This window comes from Leptomonas pyrrhocoris (assembly GCF_001293395.1).
Source record: "Leptomonas pyrrhocoris isolate H10 chromosome Unknown, whole genome shotgun sequence".
In the NCBI taxonomy this organism is placed as follows: domain Eukaryota; phylum Euglenozoa; class Kinetoplastea; order Trypanosomatida; family Trypanosomatidae; genus Leptomonas; species Leptomonas pyrrhocoris.
The window spans coordinates 1,535,454-1,553,898 of record NW_015438360.1 but is presented as its reverse complement, the minus strand read 5'-3'; the positions used below and the strand labels follow the sequence as shown (position 1 = coordinate 1,553,898).

General features: G+C 57.5%; 6 protein-coding genes across 7 annotated transcripts; all 6 read left to right on the top strand.

Moving 5' to 3' along the window:
* Window positions 1-522: 522 nt before the first annotated feature.
* ABB37_03003 (putative mitochondrial hypothetical protein) lies at window positions 523-1,256 on the top strand (the record flags this gene model as incomplete). Its single annotated transcript, XM_015800188.1, has 1 exon — window positions 523-1,256. The coding sequence occupies exon 1, from the start codon at window positions 570-572 to the stop codon at window positions 1,254-1,256; it is 687 nt and encodes a 228-aa protein (XP_015661790.1). The 5' UTR covers window positions 523-569.
* A 586-nt stretch (window positions 1,257-1,842) lies between these two features.
* Window positions 1,843-3,112, top strand: ABB37_03002 (small glutamine-rich tetratricopeptide repeat protein putative (SGT); the record flags this gene model as incomplete). Its single annotated transcript, XM_015800187.1, has 1 exon — window positions 1,843-3,112. The coding sequence occupies exon 1, from the start codon at window positions 1,886-1,888 to the stop codon at window positions 3,110-3,112; it is 1,227 nt and encodes a 408-aa protein (XP_015661789.1). The 5' UTR covers window positions 1,843-1,885.
* Window positions 3,113-4,005: 893 nt separating this feature from the next.
* ABB37_03001 (hypothetical protein) lies at window positions 4,006-7,314 on the top strand (the record flags this gene model as incomplete). Its single annotated transcript, XM_015800186.1, has 1 exon — window positions 4,006-7,314. Exon 1 carries the CDS (start codon window positions 4,330-4,332, stop codon window positions 7,312-7,314), a length of 2,985 nt encoding a protein of 994 aa, XP_015661788.1. The 5' UTR covers window positions 4,006-4,329.
* Window positions 7,315-7,896: 582 nt separating this feature from the next.
* On the top strand, window positions 7,897-10,930 carry ABB37_03000 (hypothetical protein; the record flags this gene model as incomplete). Of its 2 annotated transcripts, none has more annotated exons than XM_015800185.1 (1): window positions 7,897-10,930. In XM_015800185.1, the coding sequence occupies exon 1, from the start codon at window positions 8,711-8,713 to the stop codon at window positions 10,928-10,930; it is 2,220 nt and encodes a 739-aa protein (XP_015661787.1). In that variant the 5' UTR covers window positions 7,897-8,710. The 2 variants fall into 2 exon arrangements, with proteins under 2 accessions (XP_015661787.1, XP_015661786.1); XM_015800184.1 differs by having other exon boundaries at window positions 7,900-10,930.
* A 934-nt stretch (window positions 10,931-11,864) lies between these two features.
* Window positions 11,865-14,793, top strand: ABB37_02999 (hypothetical protein; the record flags this gene model as incomplete). The annotated part of the gene is made up of 1 exon (XM_015800183.1): window positions 11,865-14,793. The coding sequence occupies exon 1, from the start codon at window positions 12,037-12,039 to the stop codon at window positions 14,791-14,793; it is 2,757 nt and encodes a 918-aa protein (XP_015661785.1). The 5' UTR covers window positions 11,865-12,036.
* A 1,401-nt stretch (window positions 14,794-16,194) lies between these two features.
* ABB37_02998 (hypothetical protein) lies at window positions 16,195-17,580 on the top strand (the record flags this gene model as incomplete). The annotated part of the gene is made up of 1 exon (XM_015800182.1): window positions 16,195-17,580. Exon 1 carries the CDS (start codon window positions 16,246-16,248, stop codon window positions 17,578-17,580), a length of 1,335 nt encoding a protein of 444 aa, XP_015661784.1. The 5' UTR covers window positions 16,195-16,245.
* Window positions 17,581-18,445: the final 865 nt, after the last annotated feature.

Below are 18,445 nucleotides of genomic sequence, written 5' to 3'. Positions count from 1 at the left end.
GACACGACCCCCCCCCCCCCCTTTATCGATGCTTTATTCACCCGCATTTCTTGTTTGTAAACGCCGTTCTCGCCTCCTTGGCGCTATCATTTTTGGAGGTTTGTTTTTGCGCAAATGCTGGCGCTTGCAAAGGCTTCCAAGAAGATTTACGAACGCTGGTTTTTTTTTTTTGATGGCCTCTACCGCGTTTTATAAAGGACAAAGAGAAGGAGCGAACACAAGAGTGAATGAATAGTCACCCCTTTGCAATGTCGCGAGGTGGAGAAATGCTTTCTAAATGCGGAGCAGCTGCTTTGTCATAGTCTATGATTATTGTTTTTTAAGCGCTGTATCCGTCACGTCGGGTGCATCCGCCGCGGCACAGTACTCCTTTATCCCCCTGCTAAGCAGGGCGAGAGCCGCGTCTCGTTCGGAAAGCCAACTCGGTTCTTCTTCGTCGGCTCTCGCCTCCCTGCTCCCCTTCACTGCCCTTTTACGTTTTCGTCTTTCCTTTGCGGTAATTCTTCATAAATTTGTTGCACAGCTCAACACATTTGGGATAGGAAGGAAGGCGCACAGAGAGAGATCAAATGCTGCGTCAGTCGTCGCTGCTGCGCTTCTCCACCTTCGCGCTGAACCCGGAAACGTCACGGGCACCGCACGGCCCCCCGCGTGGCCTCATCAATCGCTATGTCTCAATGGGTCTGCCTCCGTGGGCGGCGTGGTGCAACCGGGTCAATCGCCACGCCCTCTACCGCATGAGTGACGTCTCGCCGCGCAGCTTCCTTCCCAAGGCACCACATGAGATGGACGTGATTTGGCTGAACGAGCGCGTGCGCGAGCGGGTGCGGACCTCGCGACAGGTGCAGCACGTCTACCGGCAGCTGAAATACCCCTACGTGAAGACCGGCATCCACTACAGCGATATCTTAGACCACTGGGTGCAGGTGCCCATGGTGGAGGCCGCAACCTTTGAGATCGAGAAGGACGGCGGGTTTGACAACTTTATTCTGAAGCGCCCTGGACAGGAGCTGCGGTCCACCTACGGCGAGCGCATTCGCCGTCATCTGCTGGTGCGACAGAAGGAGATTCAAAAAAACTTTGTGTTGGATCAACAGGCCAAGGCGCTAGCGGAGGTGGCCCGCGCGGAGGTGAAGAAGGCGGCGAGCGAGGAGGAACTGGACGCGGTGTTGGCGAAGTACGGCATGGACGCTGAGGAGTTCAAGCGTCATATGGCAAGACGAGTACTGGAGCAACGCAAGGTCGCCGCGCAGTAAGAAAGAAAAGGTACGTGCTACGTATGATCAAGGAGTGTCCCGGGTGTGCGAAGGTGTGCAGCCTCCTTTTTTTAGCCCCAACTGACCTCTTTTTGCCTTTCTATTGGAAGAACACAGACGCACCCTTTGTCGGTGCTGGTCGTTGGTGAGAGGGCGGTGCGCCGTGTGCTCGTTAGGCGGCGGTCAACTCGAGTTTGTGTTACACGCTGTAGAGGAGCTTTTGCCTCTTATTTCACCTAATCAAACAAACTCAAAGAGCCTCCAACTGATGATATATCGGGAGCCATGGGACGGGGGGAGCTGTGTAAACGCTTTTGATTGCGGCGGCGCAGAGGCAGGCGGCCCGCTCCATCAACTAGATGACGCATTTCGTTGTGGCGTGCTGCTCATAGCAACCTTGCGTACGACGCCAACGCAAATCCAGACTTTGGAGTTCGCTGCACCTGATTTTTTTTTCTCCTGCTTGTCCTTTTGTCGTTCATCCGCTTCTTTCCCCCACGTCTGCTGATCACCATTTACGTAACTTTCTTCGACGTTCACTGTTGCAACACACCCCAAAATACGCGCACCTCCACACACCTCCTCAGCACTACCAATTGTTTTTCCGCAGTTAATTGTCACCGTCGACCATGGAAGAGACCGCGCACCCCATCACGGAGGACCACAAGAAGCTGGTCTTCTCCTTCATCCGCATGATGCGGCAGACGGCCGTAGAGAACCCCGATCGCGCCGAGGCCGTCGCGCAGATGTTAGGCGAGGAGTTCGGCGTAGACCCCGCCGGCACTGGCGGCCTCTACGACACCGGCGTAGACGTACTCGAGGCGTTCCGCACCGCCCTGCGCGACCACGAGAGCCGTAACGGCGCCGAGCAGGACGAGAAGTTCGTCGCCTTCGTGGAACTACTGGAGAAGAAGGGCTACTTCAAAGGCGTCGAGAAGGACTCCGAGGAGTACAAGCAGCGCCTCGACAAGGCCCGCGAGAAGTTCAACCAGCGCAACAACCCGTACGAGGGCCTCACGGCGGAGCAGATCAAGAACAAGGGCAACGAGCTGATGAGCCAGGCCAAGTACAAGGAGGCGATTGCCTACTACACCAAGGCGATTGAGCTGGAGCCGGAGAACGCCATCTTCTTCGCCAACCGGGCCGCCGCCCACACCCATCTGAAGGGCTACAACGACGCCGTTATTGACTGCGAGCGGGCCATCATCATCAACCCCGACTACTCCAAGTCGTATTCCCGCCTCGGCACAGCGCTCTTCTACCAGGAGAACTACGCCCGCGCCGTCGACGCCTTCAACAAAGCGTGCGAGCTGGACCCGGACAACAACACCTACAAGGAGGACCTGAAGCGGGCGGAGGAGAAGGCGAAGGCGACCGGCCTCACCACGGCTGGCGCCGGCGCCGGTGCCGGCGGCTTCCCTGGCATGGGTGGCGCGGGCGGCATGCCGGACATGAGCCAATTCGCGAACATGATGAACAACCCGCAGTTTATGGAGACGGCCCAGCGAATGATGCAGAACCCGGAGTTTAGCAACCTCGTGTCGAACATGGCCGGCAAGTTCAGCCAGGGCGGCATGGACCCCGCGGCGCTGAACCGGCTCGGCGCGGACATGGGCATGCGCAACGTCGACGAGGAGGGCAACGTCGTGACGCCTTTCGGCAAGGTGAACCGCGCTGCCATTGAGAAACTGCAGGAGGAGGAGGTACGCAAGAACCCGAAGCTGGCGGGCATCATGCAGGATGTGCAGATGAACGGCTACGGCGCCTTCCAGAAGTACCTCGGCGACCCGGATGTGATGAGTCTGATGATGAAGTTCCAGAACCTCATGTTCCAGAACCCTAACGACGACGCGTAAGAAGGTGGGAGGTGAAGAGGTGAGAGGAGACGAAGCAAAAGCAACACAGTAACACGACGTGAGTGAAGGTTTTCAAATCGCAGGATTGTGTTTGCTGAAGGACGGGATAAAGAGTGATGGTCGTCTCAGCCTTCAATAATCACAACAATATATTCACCTGCGCAGAAACATCAAGCGAGCGACAACGCTTTTCCTACTTGTTTCGCTGAGGAACGAGGCTTTTCTTTTCCCTTTTTCTGTTCTTCTATACTGTCGGAGAAAAGAAAAAGTGACAAACCTCTCAGCGTTGTTGCGCGTTTTCTTTTTTGTTCGATGCTGCCTCTCTTTCCCTCTCTTTTTTTCTCCATTTCTCTTCGTCTGCGTTGTGTTCCGCGGTGCTTTATGTGTTTCACTGTGCTTCCGATGTTTTTCTTGTGTGTGTGCGTGTGTGTGTTGGTTAACGTATTTAATGTTTTTGTTTTTGTTTTTGTTTTTGTTTCTTTAATTAGCGCGTGAGTCCGATACTGTTGGTACTAAAAAGAAAAAGGTATTGCGTCATGAATGCCCCCGCAATCCAGTTGACCTGCGCCGTTGTCGTCCTGCGCGGGGCTACCAAGCGTGAAAGGAAGGTCGTGCGGCTTTGGCTCGCACACGTGACGCTTGCTCTCCAACCCAATGTGGTGAAGGCGAGGAAGAGAATGCACCCCCTGGACTATGGGCATGTCGTACACAAAGGTGCAGTTGAAAAAGAAACCCAGCGGATCGAAAAACCGCCGGTTTCTCAGTCTATTGTCTTTCAGAGAATACCGCTGTTTCGCTTTTTTTTTCTGGGAGGGAGGTGTGAAGACCATGTCTATGTGGGTAAGCTGCTATGTAATCTTCTTGATCTTTCTCTACGTTCTCTCTGCTTCTTAGTGTGTACGGATCAAATTAGTTGTTATCTCCTGTTGTTTTTTCTGTTGACGCGCTGTCGAGCATACGCACGGACGTGACGTGCGGGATTCCATCTTCGGTCTTGCGCACCTGCGTAGACACCGCGGTAACGAGAGAATTGGCGAGCGCAATAGCCTGTCCCTACACCCTCGTGAGGTTTGAAGTAGCGCAACATACACCGTCTGCTTTCTCACCACTAAAAAAAAAGACCTTGTGTGTGTTTCTTGTCGCTCATTTACATCGAGGCGTCACGGACTTGTGAATCGTACGTAACGAACCTTCAGCGTCTCCTTCCTCGTGCTTTCATGCCTCCCGTGTCGTCGACGAACGCAGCCCCGCTGCTGGCCACGAGCCTCATAATCGCGGAGTTTGACATCGACACAGGCGCGAGCCTGCGGGCGTGCTACCCGCGCGCCGCGCCGGCCGCTTCCTCTTCCCCCACGTCCCCGCACCCCCCCACCGCCGACTCGGTGGAGGCCGCCGTGCCGCCGGGCATCGCCGGCCACACGGAGTACTTCGCGAATGTGATGCTGCCCGATGGCGCGGAGAAGGTGAGTGTGACCCGCACCGTCTTTGTTGTGAACCGACCACAGCCGGCGGTGTTTCTGCGCTTCCCGGTGTACCGCTTCGTGCGTGCGAGCGCCGAAGCGGCCGGCCAGCGCTCTCCCCACAGCCCTCCTCTTCCTCCTGTCTCTGGCGGGGCGGATGCGGCGTGTCACTGGTGCCGCGCGCCGGGCGAAGAGACCGCGCTGTACGTGCCGGAGATGCTGCTCATCAACACCTCCACCAGGGCGGTTTCGTTGCGGTACAAGGACACCGAAATCGAGGCCGCGATGGTCCTCCCCATCGAAAACATCTCTTCCCTTCCAAGTCTGCCGGCTGACGTGGTGCGCTTTTCGAAGCAGCTGGAGGCGATGCTGATGAACGAAGGCATGCTGGCCGGCAGCCGCACAGCCTCTTTTGCTGCCGGCGGAGGCGACTCGGTCATTGGAGACGGCGGCGGCGCTGGCAACTTTGCCGCGGTTCCCGCCGCTTCAGCCTCGCTTTCTTTATCTCCTGGTGGGGGAAACAGCAGCCGCCACAACAGCAGCACGTCTGACTACGCGTTTGTTGTGATTGCCTACACCGATAGTCGCCATGAGGGGTACCTCATGCGTGTTTCACAGTTTGAGCGGCTGCTGCGCGAGATGATGGCGATGCTGGAAGGGGCGGGTAAATCAGCGTCTGCTGAGGCGGCTACGACGGCACCGCCACCACCGCCACAGTCTGGGGCGAATGCAGCACATGCCGCACACCGAGGAGGGAGTGGTGTCCCAGGTGGTGCTCTCAACCCGGACCCGCAAGCCGAGAGAGGAGGAAACCCGGCCACGGTGTCCGACGCGCTCCACTCCCCGCCCGCTGAAAGCGTTGGAGACTCGGTGCGGACACCCGTTACGTCATTGAGCCGCGTCGACTCCAACAGCGGCGACTCCGACAACCGCGGCGGGATGTGGCTGCCGGCCTCCGTTACACCGCCCTCCCCGGGAGCTCGCTTTGACGCCGACGCCTCCACACCGCCAACTGTTCCCGTCGCCGCTGCAGTGAACCGATTGACGCCGCCCACCTCCGAGGAAAACACGGTGCATCTGCTTCTACCACGCGCCGACAGCGTGCACAGTAACGGCAGCGACGTCACCGCTGCTTCGGGGGTGCTGCAAGGGGCACGGCGATTTGCGGACTCGTCTGCCGCCCCGCTGGGTCAGGCAACGATGGGCTCTGGCAAATCAACCGATGGCGAGTCGGGGACGGCGGCGGCGAGTGGGCCAGTGCTGTTCGGCCTCTGCGCCGTTGTCTCGAAACGCGACAGCACCGCCCGCCGCGGCGGCATCACGAAGAGCGTTGCCGTGCTGGGGCCCTCCCTGGTGTGGCTGGAGCCGTTCTTCCCGGTCCTGGTGGCCGCCGCGCAGTACTGTTGCGACGTGAGTGGAACGAACGAGGAGGCGCTGCGGGAGTTGCAGCGCATTCTGAAGCGTTGCTACGACTCCATCAACAACGCGGCAGGCGTCGTGGCGGCGGGGCGAGCCAAGGTGGATCAACTCACCGCGGAGATCGGCAAGTACTGCGCCATCGGCAGCGGACAACAGGCCTACGTGTACTACAACGATGCCCCTTTTGGCACAACCATCAAGGCGAAGATTCCGCTGTCCCCCGAGTCAAGTGACATCGCCTTCACCAAGTACAGCATTGAGACCCTGATTGAGGTGCTCGGGCCGTCCTCCCTGCAACTAATCCTTGGCATTCTGACCGAGAAGAAGATCCTCATTTTGTCGCGCAAAGGTGAGGCCACCGACGTGTGCGAGGTGGCGCTGTCACTCGGGATCATCGGCACCCTGCTCGACAGCAGCTTCATCGCAAAGAAGGTGTTTCCCTACGTCTCGGTGAGCAGCGTGGACCACTTCCAGCACGTCCCCGGCTACGTCGTGGGCACCCTCAACCCCATCTTCGAGAACGCCTCACCGTGGGGCTGGGACCTGCTGTGCGACCTGGACAACAAAACCGTCATGACCGCGGCGGAGCGGACGCTGCGCCGGCAGATCGGGTCGTCCACCTCGGCGGCAGGCAACTGGGCCACCGCCACGGCCGGCTTGGCGAATGCGGTGGGTGTCGGCGGCGGCGGTGCCGAGGCGGAGGCCCTCCGCAGCCTCCCTCCGCCGCTGCAGCGGCTCTACAAGAAACTTGTGAACAGCGTCTACCACCTGCGTGCACTGCGCGTGAGCGCCGCGGAGCGCAACCGACGGCTACGTCTTGTCCTGGAAGACTTTCTTTACACGATGGTCATGGTGGGCTACGTGACGGGTGGCAACATCGCTGTGCCTACCTCACTCTACCCTGTCTTTGCGCATCGCTCACTTGGTGTGCTGCGGCAGGAGATGATGCTGACCGCCATGCTGGACAATGTGAGCACGCAGGTGCTGCACCCAAAGGAGAGCCCGGCGCTGCTGCTCAACTGCGCAGCCTTGCGTCACTGTGCCTCCGGCGAAACGCCAGTGCAACGGACGCTGACGGCTTTATTGCACTTGTTGGAGTCTCCCTACGATGTGAAGCTATTTCTGCGCCGCATGGCGCTCGCCGTCGGTGGGTTGAACGCGGTGGGGATGCAGCTGACGCATCCATCGTCCGATACTCGCGCCGCAGCTGCGGCTCTTCTCGCGCGTGTAGAGTCCGTGGCCGAAGGCAAAGCTGCTGTTGCTTCGATGAACAACTTTTTCTTGATGATCTACGAAAACGGGGTGAAGGGGGCGAGTCAGTAAGTGTGGAGGGGAGGGAGAGGAACATATTCCGTGTTTGCGACAAAAATGCTTGTTCGCGTCTCGCCTTTTTTGTGAATGCATTTTTGGGAAGCTTTATTTGCTGCTCTTCTCTCCTGTGCATTTTACGGATGTCTTTGGATTTGTTGAGGCAGCGGCACAGCTCTGAGCTTTGTTGAATGATGCTGATGACGCTGTCTTTCATGAAGGCGCATTGCTGCGTATTAAAGCGCTGCTGGGCTGCTTGGACTTTTCTCACCTTTCGTTTCGGTTCTTTCTTTTGCTTTGCTCGGTGCCCTATCGAAAAGATAAGTATTGTAAAAGGAACACAAGAGGAGTTTGACAATACGGGCTGCGCGCGGAAAGATGGGTGGAGGCCTTCGAGAGGAGCGACGAAGTGAAAATCACAGCAGCAGAAATGGAGGAAAGAGTCACGGAGAGCCGACGTTGGAACTCGCTTTTCTTTTCTTTTGTTTTTCTGGGCAGGTGGGATGTGCATCTGTGGTTGTGTCACCTTGCGAGTACGTACAGCTTTCTCACCACTTTTGTTCTCTCTCTCTTCCTCTCTCCCACTCTTGGACCAAAGCAGTGCCTTTTCTTTTGTATGGGTTTCCTGTGCCGCTCAAACACGCACGGGCACACACACGCACACACCTGTGAATTCTTCGTTTGTGGAAGCTGACCCACGTTGCGTGATTCTTCGAAGGCAAAGCGCAGAAACCGTCTCATCATAGTGCAAAGCAGCTGTTACCAACCGCGCGAGAGATACGCGGTTCACCTCGCCCCTCTCTCAAAATTAGTACGATCTCGGCCGAATGAACAGGGAGTTGACACTCGCACACCCGCACACACACACACACAGAAAGAAGGAGGAGACGTACAACTCTGGGCTCAAATTCGGCCAATAAAACACACAACATTTTTCACAAGCACCGAAGGCTCTTCTCTTTTTCTTGTCGGTGGCTTCGTTTGTTTTGTTGCCGCAAATTCTTGGAAAAACGACAAGCTTTGGGAACGGCGGAGACAGCTAATTACACCACGAGGGCAGCTCGTCCGGAAACGTTGAATAGTCTTGTCGCACCCTGCTCTTGTTTTTTCCCCCTTTTTTACGTGTTTGCTGTACATTGATAAAGAAACACCTCTCTCTCTCTCTTATAAGAATCTCCTTCTACGGTATTTCTTTGTTTGCGTTTTCCTTAGCTCTTTTTGCCGTGTCGTATTTGTTTTTTTTTCTTTGAAAAGCCTTCTTTCGCGGCGGTTGACGCGTTCGTCTATATTAACAACGCACCACGGGAACGCACGCCTCGGTGCGTTTTTCTCTGTTCTTCTCTTTTTCTTTTCTGTCCTCTTTCCTCTGTTGTATAGCTGCCAAGCCGATCTGGCTGTTTTGACGGCTGCGATGAGCAAGACAAACCCAAGTCCTGCGGTGATCCAAAAAAGCTTTGTTCAGCAGGTGCAAAGCATCGCCGCCCACACTCGCGGCATCAGTGATGAACTCTCCAAGATGTCCAACGAGCTGAGGGATGGCGTTCAACTCAGCACCGAACCCACCGCGGAGCTGCTCGGCGCGGCGAATCTGCTCAGCGCCGTCACCCTCCACGCCAGCGCATCCTTGTCAGACTGTCTGAAGGACTTAGTGAGCATGGGGGAGGCCATGACACCGGTGCTAGAAACCAGCGTCGAGGCCGCTCCAGCGCTGCTGCTGAACTTCTTTAGCACCTTCGTCACTCAAATGAACTCCTTTTACGCAGAAATGAACGCGGGGTGGTCGACAGGCTTGCAGGGCTTTGTGCGGGGTAAGGCTGCCTTCTACCGCGAGTCCGCCCCCGCCACCCCGCGACCAGCCGTCTCACCGACTGCCGGCGTGGCACCGAAAGCGTCGACGAGTTCACTCGCCGTCTCCCCACCGCCGCCGCCACCGTTAACGCCAGAGACGGCGAACAACCACCTCAACGATCTCACCGGGCCGACTACCCGCACCGGTCAGCACAAAAAGCAAAGCTTGTTGGGCGACGGTGGCGTTCGACGCGAGGACGGGGGAGGCGACGCAGCTGGGTCAAAGAAGAAGCCCGGCAAGAAAAAGGCCGCCGCTGCCGCCGCCGCACTCGTCCCTTCAATAGCGGTGGTGTCAAACAGCGGCTCCCCGCTGCAGGAAAACGCGGAGTCTTCGGTGTCCGCCGGGCAGTCGGGGAGCGACCCCTACAGCGTCTCCAGCCGGTATAGCACAGAAGACACGATGGCGGCGCTGGCGGCGGCGGCCGAGTCCGGCGCACAAACCGCCGCGCCAAAGCGAACGCAGAGGAATACGCCGAGTCCGGCGACGACGCCAGCGGATACGGCGCCGCAGCTGACGGCAGAGGAGCTCGACGCCTTAGCGCAGTCCGAGCCGCCGTATCTCACGGTGACATCCACCGTGGAGGCGGCTCTCGGCTCCGTCGTGCTTGGCTCCCGCCCCAACGTTTTTAGTCAAATCGCGTCCTTCTCCTTTGACGAGCCGGTGTCGACCTACTACATCCGACTTGCCCGCCCCGGCAGCCTTGCTCACTTCATCTTCAAGTGCTACTTGCGCGCGGATGAGGAGACGCAGGCGGACTTTCTGTGCGACGTGCTCGAGACGGACTGCGCGGAGGTCGACCCGTTCACCTCGCCGAACGGGGAGGTGAACGGATCGAGTGCGGCAAATTTGTCCGACCTGCCGCCCTGCGCGTGGAGCATCGGCAGCAGCGAGGACAACGAGCGACGGCTCTACACGATGTACGCCCTCATGCGTCAGCCGCCGCGGCTCGGCCCCACCGCCATCATCCACGACTCTCTCAACATGGACGGGGTGCGGGATGAGGTGGTGCACATGATTACCCTCGTCGACACTGTACCGCAGTACGCGAAGGTGACGTGCGTCGTGCACTCCGACGTGCGCAGCATCGAGGTTCCCACGCAGAAGCAGGCCGCCATCCTCAGCTTCTCGCGCAGCGGCTTTGCGCAGCAGGGCTTTCCAGAGGTGTCCGAGGCGGAGGTGAAGGCAGCGCTGTCACGCGTGAAGCCGTCCCGTGCGCCCGCCGTGGAGCTTTACAAAGGGCGTGACCGCACCATCTCGACCACCTTTCAGCCGCCGGTGCAGCTCGCTTCGCTGGACCAGCCGGCGGAGAACAGCGGGATTTCGTTTGGTGGTGTGGCCCGCGGGGCCATGCAGGGCGGCATGGAGGTGTTGATGGCGCCCTTCACGGCTGGTCGTGCTGTGGGCGGCGCGTTGATGGACCTCACGGGCGTGACCGAGGCGGTGCGCAACAACATCGAGGGCCTCTTTCGCAGGTCGTTTCCCGAGCTGGCGGCCGAGACGGTGGTGGAGGGCTACAACTGTGCCTGGATGAAGACGTCGATGCCGACGCCCGGCTACGTCTTCATCACCACGCACTGGCTGTGCTTCCAGAGCACCGTCTCCGCTGCCAAGTTCTCGATCGAGTACGATGAAATCAAAGATGTTGTGAAGTCCAAGTCGGTCAAAATGTTCGAAAACGCACTAGAGATCAAGACGCACTTGAATGAGACGATTTCCCTGACCAGCTTTTTGCAGCGGGATCAGGCGTACAACGCGCTCATGAAGGAGTGGCTGAAGTCGTAAGCCTTGCTGATTTGCACCGAAAAGGATGCATTAAAAAAAAAGCGGGGGTTTCATGTGGTCCAACGTCGCCGAAGTGCTGCTACTACAATGTACACATACAGATACATATATCAGATCTGGAGTGCTTGCTTGAGAAAAGTGAATTGAAACGCTTCTCTTTGAATAGTCCTTCGATGCACTTCGAAAGAAAAGGAAAAGAAAGAATGTACGTTCTTTGTTTCCCGCTGCAAGTGATACGCAGTGACTGACGCAAGGCTGCTTCGACAGCACCTTCGCTGTGAGCCCGCTCGTACGTCGGCAAACGATGCCGGTTCAAGAAGGCAGAAACATGTTGTTGTTATTATTTTTTTTTTTCGTTTTGCCGCCCACTGCCATCGGTACAAAAGAACTTAATGAAGATCTCTTTGAAAAGAACCGATGACAGCACAGCGTATTACTAACGTTCCCCCTTTTGTCTCTCGTCTGTATCCTTACGCGCGTAGAGAAGTCTCACGACGCGCACATATCTATACGGGCAAACAAAGTTACCACTGTGAGACACGCTGTACCTTGCCGCGGCTTCTCCCGCCGCCAAAAAAAAAACCCACAGTATTTGACGACGTTGTAGATACAAAGAAGAAAAACTCGAAAGGATACCTTGGAAACAGAGGGTCAGCAGGGCGGCGGGTTACATATCGTGAGCGGCGGCAGAGGAGCAATAGTCTCTCTCTCTTACATACACGCACGCTTCTCGTCCCGCAGCCGTTTGCAGCCATTGTCGGTCACCTGCATGAATTAAAGAAAAAAGGAACCTTATTTTTTTTTCGCTGTTCTTTCGTTTTCTGTAGATTAGTCCCCCAAAAAAGCTGAGGTGTCTTCTTCGCTCCCATTTTGCCCTTTTTTCCTTTTCTCTCTCGCGGCTCTGGTGCGTGCGTTAGGAAACACACACACCGTAGCTATCCGCGAGCACCACGCACACGCTGACCACACGCTTTGACGAGCGTGCTCTTTCTCTTCTTTTTTGTTGTTCTGGCGCATCTGCTTCCGTTCTGTTGAAAAATCTTATATTTGTTTCTTCCTTGCTTGACTCTCCCTCACCTACCAGACACTCCCCAACGAAGGAAAACATGGACGAACACTTCATCTTTTCTCGCCCGGTGGTGGTGACGGAGGACAAGCTTAGGGAAGCGCTGGCCAAGAAGGCAAATCAAAAAACCTTGAAAGACGCACTCGACCAGCAGGTATTCGAAGCGGAGCGACTCAAAGTCGAGGCGCACCGGGCGAAAGGACGAAAGGAGAAGAAATCAGCCAACAGAGGCAGCTTGACATCCGCACCGTCGTCGTCTTCGGAAGGAGAAACGGCTCGAGGCACGAATTCGAGTTTGGACGCCAGCCCGGCGGGACCGTCTCCGGCCCCCCTTGTCCCTTCGCCCCCACCTTCATCCGGCACGCATGCGGGCCCTTCCAGCGGTCTCGAGCCCACTCGCTACACCTTCTCCTTCAAGGAAGGGCAGGGCACCTTCGAGGTAACGGACAAAACAGTCCGACAACTGAAGGAAACACTGCAGCCCTCCTCTGCTGAAAGTCGCGCGCGGACCGGCAGCAAGGACGACGGAGGCCCTTCCGTACCTTCCTCCAACATCAAAGAAAAGAAGCCGGATGGACCCGTTCCGGTGCGGCGCACACCGTCTTCACGTGACAGCGCTCGCGAGGCAGGGGGTGGCGGCAGCAGCAGCAATCGCCGGAGGCGCAAGGGGAGCCCCACTGCTCCCGCGGCTGCTGGTCGAGGAGAGTACCAGACTAACTCCCTCCCCGCTGATTTCAGACTAGGCAAACGAGCTGGTAATGGCGGTGGCGGTGGCAGCAACGTTTGCAGCCCGACGACGGTCACCCGTGAACGCGTAGGCAGTGGCGGGAGTCAGCCGAGTCGCGGCGCCTCTCGTGAGAGGGGGGGCGCTGGTGGTGCTGGAAGTGGAGACGAAGGCGGTTACGACACCCAGTCCTTGCCGGTCGAGCTGATTTACAAGTTGAGTCAAGGCAATGCGCTGCCCAGTGCCGCTGGTGCTGGTCCGGATGTGCGGTCCCCCCTGTCGCGTCTGAAGCCCCCGCACCCGCCTCGGTTGGTCTCACCGAAGCGCTCCCTCTCTACCAGCCGCATCTCCGACTCGATGGGAATGCGCTCGCCGCGGACGCCGTTGCTGCCCCCGCCCGGCAGCCCAGGTAGCGCACTGCGAGACCGCGCCGTGCCGGTGTCGCCGCGCGGTGGTAAGGCTGGCCGGCTTAGCACCCCGCTCGACAGTGCCCGGGGTGCGCGGCCGTCTGCGCGGCCCGCTGGCGGGATCCTCCCCCCGCTGAACGGCCGGCGCGACTCCGACGTGATTGAGATGTCGGCCATTTTAGACGCCCAGACGCCCATTCGCGAGAGCGGTGCCGGTGCTGGTGGTGCGCCGCGGCGTCGCACGAACAGCACCCCAAAAGACCGCGCCCTCTTCCCGCCTGGTGCGTCACCGCTGAACGACGTCTCTGCCTCTGAGCAGGCACGGAAGCAGGCGGAGCGGGAGAAGGGCTGGGCCCAGCAGGTAAAGCAGCTGAAGGCGGAACTGCGCAAAGCCCGGCAAGAGGCGGGCGCTAAGCTGGCGAACAACAGGGCCGATGAGGCACAGGGCAAGGCGCCGCGGCGCGCGGAAACCGCCCCAGACCCGCCGGCGTACCCGCCCGGAAAAGCGCCACGTGGCGTCGGCGGGATACGGCAGCGGCGGGTGGAGAATGGCGGCAACCGCGGCGAGAACGCCCTCCCGGCGCGGCCCACTCGTTTAGAAAAGGTCGACTTCTCCCAGACGCGCATCTTCAACCGCGAAACCTTTCGCCCGATCACCGCCCCGGAGGACGCCTCGTCGTACTTTGGCGGCCTGCTCCACCCGCCGTCCCCGCGCACGCCGCTGCCGCCGGTGCAGCCGAAGGCGTCCCCCGCGCTGGCCGCGGTGTCGACGGAACAACTGACCGCCGCGAAGCGGACGGCGGCATCGACGGCGCAGTCGGACCCACTGCCGCACGAAGCCGTGCGACAAAACTCCGTTCACACCGTCATTTCGGCAGATGACTCGCTCAAGCTGGCCTCCCTCACCACTCGGCAAATCACGCTGGGGCTTCCCGATTACGGCGATGGGGCGCCGGTGCCGATCGAGTTTCTGCATCTGCGACAGTTTGTTGAGGCGCAGATCATCACGGCGAGCCAGGCGGAGAACTTGTGGGAGTTTTTTGCGCTCTCCGTCCCCGTGGAGTTTGGTGGGAGCGGTGGGGGAGGCGGCGCAGGCCAAAGACGGTTCAGCTCCGATGCCGAGCACTTGGAAGTACAGGACGAGGTGCACGCGGGACGAGGGGAAGAGATGGAGTCGCACACCATCGAGGTGGAGGAGGTCGCCTTCGCCGGCGCGACGCACACACCGCACCGCGCGGAGATCGGTGGAAACAGCGCAGGGTCCGAAAAGGGCGAGATGGAGGAGGACGAGCCAGACGACTTCTTCGTCCCGCACTCACCTTCTCAGCTTCCCACCAACGCCGTGCTGGCACCCGCGCTGCGACGTAAGATCAGTCAGCTCCACTCCGAGGAAGCGGCGATGTTTCTGCAACGTCAACAGCAGCTGCGCAATGGTCGGCAGCGTCCTAGTTTAATTGCCGATAGGAAGCCTAAAAGTAAACCAGCGGAGAAGGATGCGGGGAGAGAGGAGCGAGCGCAGACGTCCCCGCTGCGCGGATCTTCGCCCTCCCTGCGCCGTGACTCACAGGGCTCAGAGCCGGCGGGGACCTTCGACACGTACGCCGAATTGAAGTTGCCACGGAATGTGCGAACCGGTGACGCGGGGGAGGAGGAGGAGGAGTTATAGGCAGAAAACGTGGGCTCCTGATCTTGCGAGGATGTCGCAGTTCAGCCGGTGCTTCACTGCTACTGCACAATGCGGCCAGGCTGTTTGTGGACCACGGTGACATCCTTTTCGAATTTCGCGTTCGCAAGTCGTTATCTTGCCTCATTTCCACGCGTTCCTTTCTGCGAGTTCCTCCCTTTGCTTTCTCTTCGCTTCGCTGCGCAAACGAGGAAAAAGAAATGGCGGTGTCTTGTGTACAATTAATTGTTTTTTTTTTTTCTCAGCTGCATCTTCTTGAAGGTATTCACCCGTGACGCAAAACGCCGCTATTATTGTGCAGGAACACCATACAACGTACATGGGTGGCGTCCGGATTCGATCTTCTTTCTCGCCTCGTTTCTTCTGTTCTGTTCTCTTTTTCTCCTTTGAAGAGACGAAAAGTGTCGTTTTGCTTTGTAAATAAAAAAGTTTTTTTTTTCTTGTCTCTTTTGTCAGCATTCTTAAGTGAAAGCCGACGTCTGTTGTTGCTGATTAATGACTCTATGTATAACTCTGATCTAGACCTTCTACTTTCTGTTTCTGCTGCTCTTAGCTTCTCCATAGCTCCGTCTCTCGCGATGTGACTCTTTTTTCTCCCCCCTCCCCTGCATTCAAGCAACAGTTTCAAAGAGCCAAGACGGGGGGAGGTACTCTGTAGAAAAGCAGTCGATCACTTCTGCTTCTGTTGTTCGGAGTTTTCTTCTTCTCAAATTATCTTCCACGGTGCAGTCGATTCCTCGCCATGGCTTTCTCTTGCTTTGCCGGTTTGCGACTGCAATCATGGACTTTTTTTTCGTGTCCTTCTGCCTTAGCACCGTTCTACCATCGGCTGGAGACGTGTGTGCCCCCCCCCCCCCTCCGGGGAGAGGAGTGCGCAACGTGACAAAGATGTGTGCTGTCGCGGTGAGGCAAAAGAGGGAAGAAAGAAGAAAAAAGAATGCTCACAACAACGACAATAAAATCAAAGACATGCGCAGCTTTTGCTGTCTCTTGAAAGCAAAGATCATCGCACAAAAGAATCTGTACTTTGAAACTCAAAACAGAAATGAAGTTGCGTCATTGCGGTAACGGCCAGAAGTGCTTCTGGGAGCTTTTGCATTCGCTGTGTTGGGTGAATCTCAAGTAATCTCAAGGGGAGGGAGGGGGAGGGGGGTCCCTTAACACTCAGCTGCTTGGCGTTGCAAATGGGATGCGTTTGCTGGAGTCGCCTCTCTTCAGCCGGATGCCAATTCTCTCCATTGACGTCACGCTTTCCTCTCTCTTCTTTTTTCTTCTTGAGCGAATTACTTCTCTTTCGTCTTACGGTCACCTCTTCACATCACCGGCTGCTGTGTTGCTTTACTTTTGGTTTCCCCTTGTTTTTTTTTTAATGGAACGATCGAAGCTGTCAGAGGGACGCGGAACGTTTATTTTCTTCTTCTCTTCGTCATCATCATGTCTGTGAAACTGTCTGATCAGGTGGTGGACAGGAGTCGGCGCTGCATCGACCTTCGCGACCAGCGCGGCGGCTTGACGGCGCCCGTTATCGAGTCCCTTCGCAACTTTCTGCGCCACAATGACCTGTACATTCACCTGTGCGTGTCGGACAACCTCCTCAGCAACGAGGCGCTGTCGGAGCTGTGCGGCCTCCTCAAGCGCCATCCCTACCTCACCTCTCTCGAGGCCCAACACTGCGGACTGCAGGACAAAGACTTTTGCTTTTACTTTGGTCTCGCGCTCATCTCGATGCCGCGCTTAACATTCGTCGACCTCAGCCGGAACAGCGGGCTGACCGACGCGAGTGCCGAGACGGTGGCGCGCATCCTGCGCGAGACGGAGGTGGAGTCGATCCGTCTGGTTGGCACGTCCTTCTCGGCCACGGGCGGGCGTGTCATCGCTGCCGCGGCGGCCAACACGACTTCCCTCATGAACTGCGAGCTCCCCTACACGGTGGGCAACGTGGTCCTAGAGGCGGTGGCGGCGTGCACGCGACGCAACCGTGAGCACCGCGATCGCGTAAACGAAGCGTCTACGCAGTACGCCCGATGGCAGGGGCGTCACTGCCGTCTGCCGTCTCTGCCGGGTCTGAAGCGGGTGGAGACGGGCCACACCGGCGCAGCCGTGCCGGCGGGGCCGCTTGAGAGATCAACCACCTTGTCGGTTGCGTCCGCACCTGCAGCAAAAAGCGGTGCTGGAATCCGTGGCGTCCCACATCCGTGGCAACGCACGCAAGGGCTGACAAGTGAGGACCGGCAGTGGCAGGCGTGTGTCACGAAGGGCCGGCGGCGGTCGCTGCTCCACTCCGACTCCATCATTGCCGCCTCCGCTGCCGTCACCACATCTGCCCCGCCATCCATAACCGGCAGCTCTGCCCGAGACTATCCGCGATCCACCCCCCTTTCTAACGCGTCCACAACGGTGCTTTCCGCTCCTGTCATCACGTCCGCTTCGAGAGGGGTGACACCGTCTCCGCTGCTGCCGCCACCGCCGCCGCATTCCTTCACGCAACGGGTCAAACCCACGCCGGACTCCCTCGACACGGTAACTATGTGGGACTGGGCGGACCCGGCCATGTCCAACGCGCTTCGCTGCCTCTTTGTGCTCGATCATCAGGCACAGGTGTTGGATCACTACCGTGCCGCTTCAGAGGCGCCCGTTGTCGCTGGTCCGGAGGCGGCGCGGCGAGCAAAGACACGCAGTAAAGGTCGTGAAAGGTCCTCCGTGCATCGCGGACGAAGCAGCGGACGCACTGGCGACGCAGCAGGTCTTCCTCCACTGTGGACTCCTTGATAAGGCTCAACGAACAGGAAGCATGATCAGCGCAAACTGTTTGCTGCGTCGAGGTATTCCCACGCATGCCTTTTCGCACACTGCATATTTGTGTTAAAACAGGGTGACGTTACACAGCAACGTCACCACCCAAAAGCGTTCTGTAAAGCTCATTCAAGCGTTTCTCTCGTACATATTTCGATGTAAATTGCACACATATGTAGGCGTTCTTTCTTTTTATTTCAAATGGATCTAATCGCTATTTTTATTGTTTTTCTGCCGTGTAAAACGTTTTTCTTTCCTCTTTTGTTTCTGGAATGTATTCTCTTTTTCCTTCCTCCTTGCTACTTGCGAGCGACAGTGCTCGGTGTCCTTTCATGTTTTATCAGATACATTTTTTAAAAAATGGAATCACCGAGCTCTTGTGCACACAACGGCCTTTTTTTTTGACTTCTTGTGTATCTATTCTGACGCTTTGGAATTGTTTTCGTTGATTTTGACTGCGTTTGTTTGTGTGTCTTCTTTTGTTTCTCTACTTCGATTGCTGTGTCAGCGTGTACGTTGAAGACCTAATGCGCCGATGGCGCCCTTCGACACACTGCTCAACTGACACTTGCCGCGTCGCCGATACTTGTTGTTATTTCGTACGACAGGGGGAAACGTAATGATGATGAAAAAGTGAAGGCTAACTGGGGCACACTTGCTTTTTGCGTTGTGGAGTGAGCGCACAGGGATAATCATGCGGCGTGAAGCCGTCTCCATTTCCTCTTTCGGCCCATTTTCACAGTGCAGCTCGTAGTGCGTATTCGATTGCACGAACGCGGTCTCCGCCTGGCGTATTCTCCAAGCCAAAACTCTGCTGCTTTTGTTTTTTCATCTTCCACAC